This window comes from Mustela nivalis, assembly GCF_964662115.1.
Source record: "Mustela nivalis genome assembly, chromosome: 2".
NCBI lineage: Eukaryota > Metazoa > Chordata > Mammalia > Carnivora > Mustelidae > Mustela > Mustela nivalis.
This window is the reverse complement of record NC_139021.1, coordinates 37312770-37326717: the sequence shown is the minus strand read 5'-3', so window position 1 is coordinate 37326717 and position 13948 is coordinate 37312770. Positions and strand designations below refer to the sequence as shown.

Sequence of the window (13948 nt, the reverse complement as noted above, 5' to 3'; positions counted from 1 at the left end):
ATAACAAAGAAGCAATAAGGCACAGTTTTACATTGAAATCTGTATGCTAACTAGATATACAACAGAACTATTATTTCTGACAAATCAAGTGGAATTAACACTTACTCAAGTAGAAACTAATTCAATTACTTTTCAGAGTTGAGGCAAATATCAAAAGTCTATGTCATAAATACCTTTGCATCATTTATTTTGGAAACTAAATTTACTGACCGTCAGAGTATCTCCTATTTGCATTACTTAAAAACATTTTTAACATAGTTGTCATTTTAAAGAATCCTACATATTTCTCTAAATTTGGGATCTGATCTAAGGAATTATTTACATTTCTCTCCAAGTGCCTGTCTATACGCCAACTATAGTTCCACCGTTCCCTTACCAACATATATAGGTACATGCTGAATATTAATACCAGTCTAAATTTTATAAAGACAAAAAACTGTGTTTCTCAATGTGATGGTAAAATGAAGAAGAATGAAACACAAATGGAAGAATTAAAATGTACTTACAAAGTCAAAGTCTCCATCTTGAGGAACTTTCCAGTTATCAGGAAAAACATTTTTGGACATAGGGAAGGGTTCATGCATGTTTTGATTACAGTTTTCATGACTCTTATTCTTGAAGTCCTGTTTATCAAAGTAGTCCATGAAAGACGGTCTTTGTACTTGTGGTGAAGTTGCGTTTCCTTAGGTAAACAAGGAACACAGGGAGGGTATAAGTTCTTATATTTAAAGAAGTATGGTTCTTATAGAAGTATGAAACTTTTTTTTTATTCAGCAATATAATACACTTGCACTGGTCAGATTCAAAGCCAACACTGTCAATTTAAAGACGAACAAAGGAAAACAAAATTAGTGAGGCCACATAAGAATTCATGATTAGGCAAAGTTCTATAGGCAAAGATCTATAATATTCTTAGATTGTAGAAACACTTCAGAATTTTGGCAAGAATCTTTATCATAATTTCATTAAAAATCATTTCAGTATATTTGAAATTTGTCAAATGAAGTAAAGCCTGTGTTTAATTGTAAATATGTAAGCCTGTATTGTTATTGTCAATGTACATCACTATAAACTAAAGAAGTTATAAGGACTTACCCAGGTTTGTGTTCTAGTCTTCCTTCTAGTCTTTCCTTCTAGTCTTCCTTCTAGTCTTTTTAGCTGATTCCATCTCATCCTAGACTTCCATGGTTTCACCTACCATATTTATATCTAACTCCTGACTCTTACTTCAGCCCAGACCTTGTTTCTAAGTTCTATTTCTAGAGTTCTGACATATTTTTTTAAGTCAGAAAACCAATTTTTTATTTTTAAAGCTCATGTCTAAGTTCTACCTCTGACTTCCCTGCTGCTTACTATTGGACTCTGCCATCTGAGGTGAGTTATTGTTACGTCAAACCTACCAGTTCTAGAGCCAAAGCTAAGTTCTGAAGTTCAATGTCCTTAAGGTTCATCCATGTTGTAGTATGTGTTGGTTTCACTTACTTGTGGAACATGAGGAATAGCATGGAGGACATTAGAAGAAGGAAGGAGCAAATGAAGAGTGGGGGGAATTGGAAGGGAAGACGAACCATGAGAGACTGTGGACTCTGAGAAACAAACTGAGGGTTTAGAGGGGCAGAGGGTGGGGGGAGGTGTTGGCCCAGTGATGGGTTATTAAGGAGGGCACATATTGCATGGAGCACTGGGTGTTATATGTAAACAATGAATCTTGGAACACTAAATCAAAAACTAATGATGTACTGTATGGTGACTAACATAATAAAAAAAAAAGGAATTAAAAAAGAATTCCCTTCCTTTTTAAGCTAAATAATATTCCACTGTATGTATACGTCACATTCTGTTTATCCATTCATTGGCAATGAACACCTGAGTTGCTTCCATCTTTTGACTATTGTGAATAATGCTACAATGAACCTGGGTTGTACAAGCATCTCAAAACCCTGCTGATTATGTTAACCAAGTTTTTCTCTATACATCTGCAGATCTTTATTTGCAAGTGATGTTATTTTTTAATACCTATGCAGAGGCCTTTTTCATTTTCTCACAGGTGTTCTGATGATGATGGTTGAACTTAATTGCTGATCAAATGAGTCATTATGATATAATGTAAGCAAACAAGAATAATTATTAGTAAGGATTATATCTTTTATATATGTTTTTGAGTTTACCTTTTCATTAAATTATAAGTTCCCTAATGCAGAAACCCAAATCCTTTACCCAAATAATTTCACAAATAAGATAACTATGATCATCAATGAGTGTTTCTGATTATCCACCCAGATGTTCAACATTGATGGCATGAGGAAGAGCTAATGGGATGGTATGTGGCTTTTCAACATCATTACTTTTGAATTAGTAGAGGCTTGCTAGTATTTCATTACTAGCAACTGTGTACTGGCAATAAATTTGAGAAATTATTGTGACTACTACAATTTTTAGACTGTAGTCTGTAGATTTGTCCCAGTAAAGTCTGAAGGAATCTGATATTCAGAATATGCATGTGTTAGTGGAAAAAAAAGGAACCCAAAACTGTTTATCTAAAGACTCATCCTCTAATTAGAGCTGCTCAGGCTTTAGAAGCCTTGAAAATAAGTGTGACAAGACATCTGGGACCCAAATGGTACTCCCGGAAAAGATACTGAGGCATTCCATAAAAATTAGGATAGCATAAAACATCAATATTCATAGTAAACTTTCAGGACATAGAACACTCTCATATCTCAAATAAAAATCCATGAAAAAAGAACTCCTGAGGGACAGTGTATCAAGAAAACAGCCAAAGCTGCCTTTAGATTCAGGTCAGAGCAAACTTTAGTTGTATGTTAAGAAGGACCAAAATATGGGAGAAAAGATATATTTTAATGATCAATATATGTAATATAAAGATTTTGGGTTTATGATACTTTATCTTCAACTTTCGTCCTTAAAATCTCCCACTGTTAAAAAAAGAAATTGGTTCATCTGACAAGGTTAAATTACTGACATTTGGATGGGACATACACATACCATTAACATTTTCATCAAATTTTAAGAACCCTTAATTCATGTCTGGGCCTCATCATTATAAGACATCTTTTTCAATCTTCAGAATTGAAATTTGGTTCCTATGGCAACCTTTTATTCCAAAATAAATCCAGGAATTTAACCTCAATTATCCTCCACCTGTGCCCTTTCTATGAGAATAAAAAATAAAACATTACAAGTGTAGCTCAATAAATTTTCCATAAAATAACTGAGTAAATCAAATGATTGAGGGGAAAAAAGATACTCCCTCAAATAAAACCTTTCTTTGTTCAATATTCTTTTCTTTCTTTAAGAGTAATTTTGTAACAGGATTATTTATTGGTGTTGTAAGTTCTTCTTTGAACTAGCCAGTCTTAGGATGGCTTACATGCACAAAGATCTCAAAACTTTGATATTTGGTACTAGACAGGGTTATCAATGTTTATATAGTAATATCAGAATCAGAGAGAGTCAAAATGGTTTCACTGGGAACTAATTCCTGGGACAGTAAGAAATCCATGAGGATCACAATTACTAACTGCATATGACAAATACAGAGAACGTTTCACTGAAGCAAACTCCTAGACAGCATTCTCTTAAAAAAATAAATTTCATATATGGAGGTACTTTGAGAAAAACAAAATAAACAAATAAACAAAAAACAAAACAAAACAAAAAACCCAAAACATATTATTACATTCTGAATCCCTTGAGGAAAACAGCACTCCCTGATGCCTGGCTTCCCCCACCAGGCCAGGTTCCCACTGCTTAGTGCCCTTCCCTCCAGTCAACACTGGCTTCAGCACAGAAACTCCTGACAGCCTTCCCTGTTTTCTCTTCATCTAGGAGGTATGAAACTCTTCATTCCAGCATCTTCACCAATGTCCTGGTGCGGCACTGAAGCAGTCAGGGATCTCTGGATATACCAGTGACTCTTAATTCAGACCTCTATATCTGAGTAAATACAAGATTAATCTTTTCCTATTGGAAACTAATATCTATTTATTTATAAATATTTTATTTATTTGACAGACAGAGATCACAAGTAGGCAGAGAGGCAGGCAGAGAGAGAGGGGGAAGCAGGCTTCCTGCTGAGCAGAGAGAGTCTGATGAGGGGCTTGATCCCAGGACCCTGAGATCATGACCTGAGCTGAAGGCAGAGGCTTAACCACTGAGCCACCCAGGTGCCCCGGAAACTAATATTTACAGAGTAGCTATTCTAAAACGGCCTACATTTTAAGAGCAGCAACATGCGCAGGAAAGGGGAGGAGAAAAATAAAATCTCTGAGTTGCTTTTCCAATACAGAGAATAAAGCAGCAGAAACTTTAGTCTTTTATAAAAACCTTCACATGAAAAAGTAAGATGGGTTGGGTAGGCACTTCCTTTAGAGATGCAGAGTAAGGAAAAATGATAAAGCCAGACAGTATTCTTGTCTGCATTGACTCAAGAAGAGTAAAAACATGGTCAGAAATGAGTAGGGACAATTAAAAAGGGAGGAGACAGACCAAAAGGAAAAAAAAATAATCACTAAGAAATTTCATTCTGGGAATCTACACTTACATTCCCAACAGTCTTGTGCTGGTCCTAACCGAGTCTTCATCAGGAGCTTCTGTCCCAAGACATATGAGTCAGCAATAGTGTCCCAGTGCCACAAAATGAAAAATCTGCCTACCTAATATCTATAGGTGCTCCCTTCTTTGGGGAGAGGAATGGCCAGGTAATACAACTCTGGCCAATGACATAAGAGAAAAGGGTTTCTGGGCAAGCTCTATTTTCTTGATATGGGTTCCACCCCACCCTGTTTCTTCCTGCTCTTTCTTCCTGCCTGGAATGCAGACTTGATGGCTGAAGATTTAGCAGTTATTCTGTAAGCAGGAGGACAAGGGAAGATTAAATTGGTGTTACAAAAAGGATCTCTAATGACAGCATGAAATCACTCTACCAATGCAGGACACTCTGTTTTTGTATTTCTTGTTAAATGAGAAAAGAAATTAATCCTATTTTGTTAAAGCCATATTATTTGGGTTTCTGGGTACATATAGCCAAATTCAGTCCCTAACTGATATCTTTCTATTCCCAATTGGAGGACATAGGAAGTGGTAGGAGCAGCAATCTTGTTTTATAACAGGAATACCCCAATTTGAAACTTGAAATCTACTACTCTACACAGTGGTTTAATTTTCACTGCATTTCAGATACATTAGAATTTTTAAGTGTCTTTTACAGGCTGGTCTAAAAACCTATGGTAAAATGCCTGTCGGGCTCTGCACTCAAAGTTTTGGAAATTAACCCATTCCTAAGTTAGAAATAATCATTCCTACGGAGAGTTAACAAAAGCCTAACACCCAACTTAAATAAAAGAAGGCAGTCTATTCCATTAGCTTTTTCTTTTCAGATGACTTTACAACATGATATGCAGATACATAATTTTTTACACAAATGTATATACATATAGTTCCAAATATTTTCCATTATTTAAAACAGTATTAACATTTAGAACATATCTGTGTTATATATAAAGAAAATTTTAAAAGCCACTTTTTAAATTTTCTAAGGACAAAAATAGGTTAGGTTTGTTTTAAAAGTTATGGGGTGGAAGGCAGCTCTAATTGCCTAGTAATGTTTAACTACACAATGTTGAACACATGCCTACTGTGTGCAACGGGGTCCACAATGAAATGCATGTTCACAGAAGTGTGGGACAGACAGAATGACATTCTGACACTTTATTTTTTTAAACAGGAAGAAGAAATAGTAACTCCTTTAACAGAAGAGTGAAGCACAAAGTCTTGGGGCTGTAAGCTCTGTCTTACGTGATTATGGTTGCTATGGCAAATACTTTTTTTAAACACAGAAAGAATAATCACATTAAACTGACAACAATTTCTCTAGTTGCAGCTGAATTCTGACCCTAGCTTATAAAAATATATTTTTATTTTAATAATAAATTTAATGTTCCAAATGACCTTGTTCCACAATTTTGGCTCCAATTCCTTCAACTACTTGCTGTGGAACTAAAAATTCTGTAGCAATAGAGAATAAAATAATCACCACTCAATCCCTTTGTGCATGTGAGATTTTAAAGAAAAAAATTGTTTTCCTTCTCCTTCACACATTCCCTAGAACATGTGCAAGGAAACTAAATTGTGTGAATATAATACACCTTGAGCAAATATGCCAGTCTACCCACAATAAGTTATTAACTTTCTTAATTTGCACATGTCTTCTAAACAGGTAAAATGCCTTCATGAAAATTTAAATATAGAAAGGAATTCCTAAAATACTTTAACAAAATGTAATTTGTTTAATTTTTAATTTCTTAACATGATTATGACCCAGACACTTAAGTATACGGAATGAAACAACAATTAATCACAACTTTAGCATTAGATATTTCAACATCAAAGGGATTTATGAATATTACCTAATTTGTTCTTCTAAAAATATTTTAAGATGTGGGTGTTCCACCTGATTAATGATCTTGGAAATCTGTCCTTTAATTTGTTGCCAAGAGTATGGTGAATACATATAAAAACCAGGATGTTAATACAGAAGCTACTGACATCAGCTTTTTCTTAACTTCATCAGACTATTTTAAAACAAAGGAGGATACGGACAACATGGAGAAGATCCAGAGGCTATTCATAAAAAAGATTAAAAGCTTAGAAAATAATACCTGCACAAAGGTTACAGGGACTGAAATTGTTCAGCCAGAAAAAGTCTGAGGATACAATTTAATAAGTATCCGAGGGTATTTGAAGGCTTCTTCCACAGAAAATAGTGACCAGCTGTTTTCCATCTTCAATGAGGGCAGAATAAAGGGAAACAGACAGATTGAAGCCCAAGGATTTTAGTTAAATGAAAGGGATGATTTCCTGTGTGAGTAATGACCATTGTAATGGCCACTGTGTGTCTATGGAAACCCTTTCTTCAGAGGCCTTTACAAGAAAGACAAATTTTCATTTGTACAAGAAAGACTCTTACTATTTCCATGCTTGTCAGTGCTTTTACTAGTAAAAGAAGTATCCTATGACCAAAATACCTACACTAAGAGGTCCAAGCTGGGTCACACATCATTAAACATTCCACATCCCACGGATCAAGAGCACACAGTAGAGCAGAACATACTCAGTACCTACAGGTAACTAACTAACTCCAAACCACTATAGCCACACATTCGCTGGACATTTTGTACCTCTATAAGGGTAAACCAAGGGCTGCTGGATACCCAGTATTATTATGGGTATTTACACCCAGCTGCAAGTGGGAGCTGTAGTTCACTGTGTCACCTTTATTGTCATGTCATGCACTAAATCAATCTTAGCGAAGCATACAGCAGTTTTTCATGAAAGAATGGTCAGCTCTTGATGTGGGAATGGGATATCCCCTACACAGTCTGCCACACTGGTTAATTGTTTCTTGGCCATCAAATTCCTTCCTTAGCAATTTACTCCTTTGGCCCAAAGCTCTGTAATTTGGCAGGGGGGGATGACTAATAAACATAAAACATTATTAATCATTTTATAATTGTATATTTGATACTTTCCTAAAATAGGTTTGGGGAGGAAGAAGGAAAGAAAGGAAATGAACCAGAGCTTAGAGAGAAGATGTCACTAAGCAAAAAATGGGACATGGACATTGCTGCTCAGAGCAAAGGTCTCTCACAATTTCGTCTAGGGACATTAGATGAATGAGAGAGCAGGAATATTCTTGGTACTCTCCTAAACCCTTTTAAAATCAATCTAGAACCTACTTCCAGGCTAAACTCCTAAAAATCTGAAGCAAAACCCACTTTTCTTTCTCTTAGTAATTAAATGAAACTACATAAATATACTGTCCAAAATGAAACAATAAAGCGTGATATATTTTTAAAGTCATTACGATATTACAGGTGTATGAAAAAAGGACATTTTAAAAATATCTCTTCAATTGCAATCACTTAACCCAATATTTAATCACTGATAAACTGGTTATGAAAGGTTAATGTAAATAAACAATGTAAAACCTAAACGTGACCTCCACCCACTCTTTTTTTTTAAAGCAGACTCCACACCCAATGTGGAGCCCAGTGTTCAAACTCACCACTCTGAGACCAAGACCTGAGCGGAGATCAAGAACTGGACACTTCACGGACTGAGCCACCCAGGCATCCTCCTCCACCCCCTCTTAATACATCATGGCCTCCGTTCTACTTTACCATCTGGCTCACTCCCTGATGAACATGCCCCACTGTGTCTCCATCCTTCTGAAATACTCCAAACAAGTTCTAGGTGCAGAGAGCAGAGTGAAGCTGCTTATTTCCATGTTCTAAAAAAATGGTTATCAGTCCTAGCCACATTTCAGAAGTACTTGTACAGTTGTGTTTTTTCAATTTTTTAAATTTATTTTTCAGAGCTGCCCAGGCCCTACTCTGGTCTGCAGAACTGGCATCTCTGAGGGGCTCCTGCAATGATGGGCACTTGTGAGGTTAGTTACACGGACCCAGGAGCAGGGTTTATCTGGTAAATCAAGCCCACTGCTCTTGGCCTGTGGAGATCTCAGAGGATCCTGATCGTGTCTTAGAATATATTTGTTTCACTTCCTGTCATTTGCAATTCTAACAGACTTTCATTCTATAGCTTCATCCAAGTTTCTGTAAAAAATGCTGAGCCTAGCCAGGACTGAGGTCTAAGCCCTAGGGCATCAGTAAGAAATCTTCTCGTTGACAATTTATGATTTAACACTATGGCTGACTGAAATGTAGCCACTGCCGCATTGCCTCTGGAGAGCTAAACACTGGGCTTCCCAGAACTCCCTGCATCTTATCCGAATAAGCGCACTTTTTCATGAGTGGGAAGGCAACAGGGGAGGCAGAGGCCATGAGCCTCCGGCAAGCACAGCTATGAAGCTGTGAGGGTCTCCCAGCAGCATACCAGCACCAGTCGCCAGTCTCCCGGGGGACAGGGATGGTGGGAGCGTTTGCATCCTGGAAGAGCTCAGTCTGTAGTACGGAACTCCAGAGGTTAACGGCAGCCTCTGGATTCACTGCCTTCTTGACGACAGCAGTAGTAGTAGGTCCCACGAGGGGTCGCTTCTGGGATACAGGAGGAGTCATTCCTAGAGGCCTAGTTTACACAGCCCTTTCCTCCAACCTTTCCACTGATTTTGTTAATATTTCCATCTCTGACTTAAATCTCTTTATGTTTAAAACACCTAGGGAAGTTTCTGTTTCCTCCAATCAGCCCTGACTGATACAAGCCTATCCAGGTACCACCGTTCAAACCTCAGAGCAGAACATCAGCTACTTCATACCATAGTGTCTACAAGGACCTCTACAGAGACCTTGTCAAATACTTTCCCAAACTCCTAAAACACAATATCCAAACCCAGCACTTCCTCTGACTGAGAAGCTTAACAATGCTGTCTAAAAAAGGAAATAGTAATATTCTGATATGATTTGTTCCCAGCAAACCTATGTGGAGTTATAATGACCCAGGTCTCCTTTTCTAAAGAATTCATAGATGTTTTAGACTTCTGCCCAAGAGGGATGTCAAATCCACCAGCCCCTGAGTAATGATATGATCTGGGGGCCAAACCTGGATCTATAGACTGGTTCCACTGCTTACTTGCTGTGAGACCTTGAACAAGTCATTTCACACTGCCAAGGCTCAGTTTCCCTAGGAGCAAATGGTAGTAACAATGCTATTTTATAGGGTCCTTGTGGGGAGTCAATGAGATCATGTAGGCAAAGTCCTAAGCACAATGTTGGCACATGCCAGACCTTCCACTGATGACAGCTATAATTTGAGAAATCCACCCATTTTTCTTTTCTGAAAATAAAAAATAATAATAATGAAATTCAAATTTCATTAGAAATTCAAATTTCAAGAGACTCTTTCATGCTTCTGTAGTACTTTTTCCCATTTTTCTCACAGAGACATCAAATTGCACAAACAGCGAAATATAGTTCTCCCACCTGCAAGTTATCTCAACATGCATTAGCAATCATACTTCTACTGAGGAGGTAATCAAACCAGCTGAATGCTCCCTTACCATTTCCTCATCTTGCCATTCAAATCGCTCACATTTATGTCTGTGCCACCTCGCTCATTTTGGAAGTCATTACTTTCTATAGAATCCCCTCTGGCTATCTTACTGAGTAACTAGAGATGGCACAAGGTCTTGGAGGAGGCAGGGGAGGGTGGGAGCAAAAGTCTGCCTTTGGAAGGAAAAGGACAGAGCCACTGAGTAGAATGGCTCAACATGAGCAGCCTCAGATAGACCAGGCCTCCCTCACTGTGCGGGAAGCAGGGCTGGGCTCTCCAGATGCTCTAGCTTTCCACGCTGTTTGAAGGCCAAACTGATAGACTGAGCAGATGGAGATTATCCCTTACTGATGACCTACCCTGCTAGGTGCCTTATGGATCTACCTAAATGAATCCACACTCACACACATACAAACAGACACACAAAAACCAGAGACACAAATACACACCACTGAAGCTCAGAAAAGAGGAACACAATTAAATGCAGTCTGACTTCAAATCCCATGGTTTTTTCACAACACCGCATCATTTGGTCAGAAAATATTTAATGAACTTTTACTATTGTGCTGGATATTGCATTAAGCATTGGGAACACAGAGAAACAAGCAATGGGAAATAGTATGACAAACGCTATTCAGAGTAACAGCATGAAGTGAGGCGGCAGCCTATGGGGGGAGGAGCAACATCCCCAACCTGGGTCAGTAAGGGAAGCAACCCTTTAATTGCACCTAAGAGGATGATGTGAATTAGCCAAGGAACCAGCAATCCAAACAGAGGGACTGGGCAGAGCAAAAGCCTAAAGGCATAAAAGAGCATTTTCAAAGCTGAGGAGCTCTTAAAAGAGCTAGACAGGGAACAGTGAGCCAAGAAAACAGAAAGGGGAGCAGACATTGGAGTGTCTGCTGGCTTTTAACCCACACTGGGCTTTAAGTTTCGAGCAGTGGGCAGTTGCTGGAGAGCCATAGCAGAAGACAGAGATGATGTATCTGTGAGGAGTGTAGGAACCAACAATAGAGGCAGGGGATCAATTAGGAAACCTTTCATGTGATATACTATGAGGAGCTACACTAACGAAAGGCAAGCAGAGATGGTAGGAAGAGAACAGAGATATTCAGGAGGCGGAACTCATGAGGTGGTGTTCATTCAGTGAGGGGTGAGGAAGAAAGAGGAGTCAAGGATGACTTAATTTTTCTATCTTATACCAAACACCTAAATAGCATCTCTACATTCTCACAGGATAATGTTTAATTTTTTTTTTTTTTTTTTTTTTTTTTTTCTGTGAAGCAGAAAGCAAGGTCATCTATTGAAACTGAGAAGAGAAGTGGCAGGAAGAAATTTCGTGAAGGTCTAAAATAGCCACTTTGTAGGAGAAAGAGCTGAGAGCGAGAAACACATAGGAAAGTTTTGAGTGAGAGGAAGCCGTCGATGCTGAAAACAGATTTGGAGAGCTCTTCTGGGGACATGCTCTTAGGCCCACTTTTTAAAAAAACAGATCAAATTTTGAACATTTTTTTCTCACTTTTCTCTACTTCCCTTCAAAAGATCTTTTAATAACTTTGCTTCCTATAGTCATATCCCACACTTCTCAGAGTTAAGGGAAACAGGTCCATAATTTTGAGATTCATGAATAAAGGTATAAAGAGTATGCGAACATAATTTAAACTGACAAGAATATGATAATTCATTTGAGACTCCAATGGAAAACGTTACGGAAATCAGGATCTTTAGCACACAATTTAACACTGTAGAGATTTTAGAAAATTAAAAATAATATGTTGCTATAATTTGGGGGGGCAAAAATGCTAAAGACAAATTAGCAAATGGGGTTTTCATGTGACATAACCTGAGAATTCATATCAACTAATATAAGAAGTTTTAAAGAAGATTAAGATCATGAAAAAAAAAACCTGCAACTAATTATGTAGTTTCAGGGAAAGTAAGTTCTGCCTCAATAACTTCTTTATTTTCTTTACTATTGCTATATTACAGTATGAATAACCCTGCAGGTTACACTAATATCACTTGATTAGATTTTGGGGAACACAGAAGTCCCACATTACTTTCCCACATACATTCCCACAGAATGATGTCTAAATTATAGATACTTAAAATACATGGAAAGTTGGTTCATGGGATTTAAAATTTGCTAAAGCACATAAACAAATTCAAGTATATAAGCCACTATCTGCTCAGCTTAACAATGAGCTTTCAGTAAAATCTCTGTGACCAAAAAAATATATTTAGGGCATAAAATTATAACATATATTGAATGATTTCTGTGGCTGTCAAAGCTAAAACTCACTACAAAAAAATACGTGGAAATCTGCACTGTAATTTCCAAGTATGATGTCTGATAAATCATCATCACATATTTCGTCCTTGAAATATAATGTTGGATTAAATATAATCCGGCATGAATTTTACAGTATAAAGACTTTTTTTTTTTAAGATTTTTTTTTTTTTTTAATTTATTTGTCAGAGAGAGAGCGAGCGAGAGTGAGCACAGGCAGATAGAGCGGAAGGCAGAGTCAGAGGGAGAAGCAGGCTCCCCGCGGAGCAAGGAGCCCGATGCGGGACTCGATCCCAGGACGCTGGGATCATGACCTGAGCCGAAGGCAGCTGCTTAACCAACTGAGCCACCCAGGCGTCCCAAGACTTTTTAATAACCAGTGATTATATGTTGATGTTCAACTATGTGACTGCACAGAAAAAGTTGTTTATGTAGTTTTGTAGGGAGATCAGTAGCTGTCTAGAAGATACAACAGAGCACTCAATGGTCATCTAACCAGTCTGCTAAGAATTACAGAGTTTAAGTAAAAGAATTTTATCAGCTGCGGAAAAGCGATACTCCATGCTAATGGGTAATATGTTGTAAAGTGTCTTATCATAGGGTCTTCTTGATCTACAGGACACATAACTTGTACCCTAACACTGGCTGGCTTTGGAGGCTCCAAGACCATCCAGTACAGCTGGGTAAGCAAGTTCTGGATGCAGAATGCCTACTGTAGGCAGAAGCCTAGCTAGGAATACTTGTTTCAGGCTGCTTTCCATAGCAAAGGCTCAGAAGACTCACCAGTTGTGGGAGATTAAAAATAAATTCATATCCCTTTCCCAGTTCCCCCCAAGAATAACTACATGGCAATCTGCTTGCATTTTGTGCTTCATGACCCTCCCTTTCAAAGTATACAGCCATAATGCGCTGTATGTACTAGGAAATGGGAAGAAAGTAAGAGCAGTGAACGAATGGCTTAAAGCCATGAGGTAAGATCTCCTAAGCAGCCTCTTGCGGGGAGTAGCAAAAAGAAAACAATGTCACAGAGGAAAATGCTTCCTGTTTTCATTTTATAATAGAAAGGAATCCCTGAATATAACTTTCTAGGCTCTATAATGCAAGAAATCATGTATTACTGCTTTTGTGCCATTTAGAAGCAGTGCTGTGTAGTGGAGACCAGCCTAGTACTTAGACTTTGACACTGACTACACGTGACTAGGGCAACAGGGAGAAGAGGAAGGTCAGTGGGTATCAAAAGGGACTTAATCTGCTTTGGCCTATAACTGTGAAATCACAAGGTCCTGCCTTGTTAACTGCAATCTTTAAAAATCTATATATACACAAAAAGAAATGCTAGTCTGTGAAAATATCTCTGTCTTCATTGCTCTGTAAGCAACAGAGATCAGAGAAAAAGTCTTAATCGTCATTTTAGCCCCTGCAGCATGCCTGGCATGGTGCCTCACATATGACAAATGGTAATAAATATGCACTGAATTGATTTTTCTCCAGGAGTATCCCTGTCTCTTGATCCTTCTTCCTAGTGTTTCTTCCTTTCCCAACCAAGCCCTTATTTCTTCTCTTAGGCTTGCACTTCATGTCATCTGCGGCTTAACTGATAATTTAGACAACATGAAATAATATTATGTT

At 37.9% G+C, this 13948-nt stretch overlaps 1 protein-coding gene across 2 annotated transcripts in view; it reads right to left on the bottom strand.

Moving 5' to 3' along the window:
* Positions 1 to 13948, bottom strand: part of STK3 (serine/threonine kinase 3) — a 231922-nt gene that overhangs the window by 65488 nt on the left and 152486 nt on the right. For both annotated transcript variants that reach the window (XM_082722790.1, XM_082722789.1), the window contains one exon: positions 507 to 682. In XM_082722790.1, coding sequence (XP_082578916.1) covers positions 507 to 682 — 176 coding nt within the window. The remainder of the gene's footprint in view (positions 1 to 506; positions 683 to 13948) is intronic.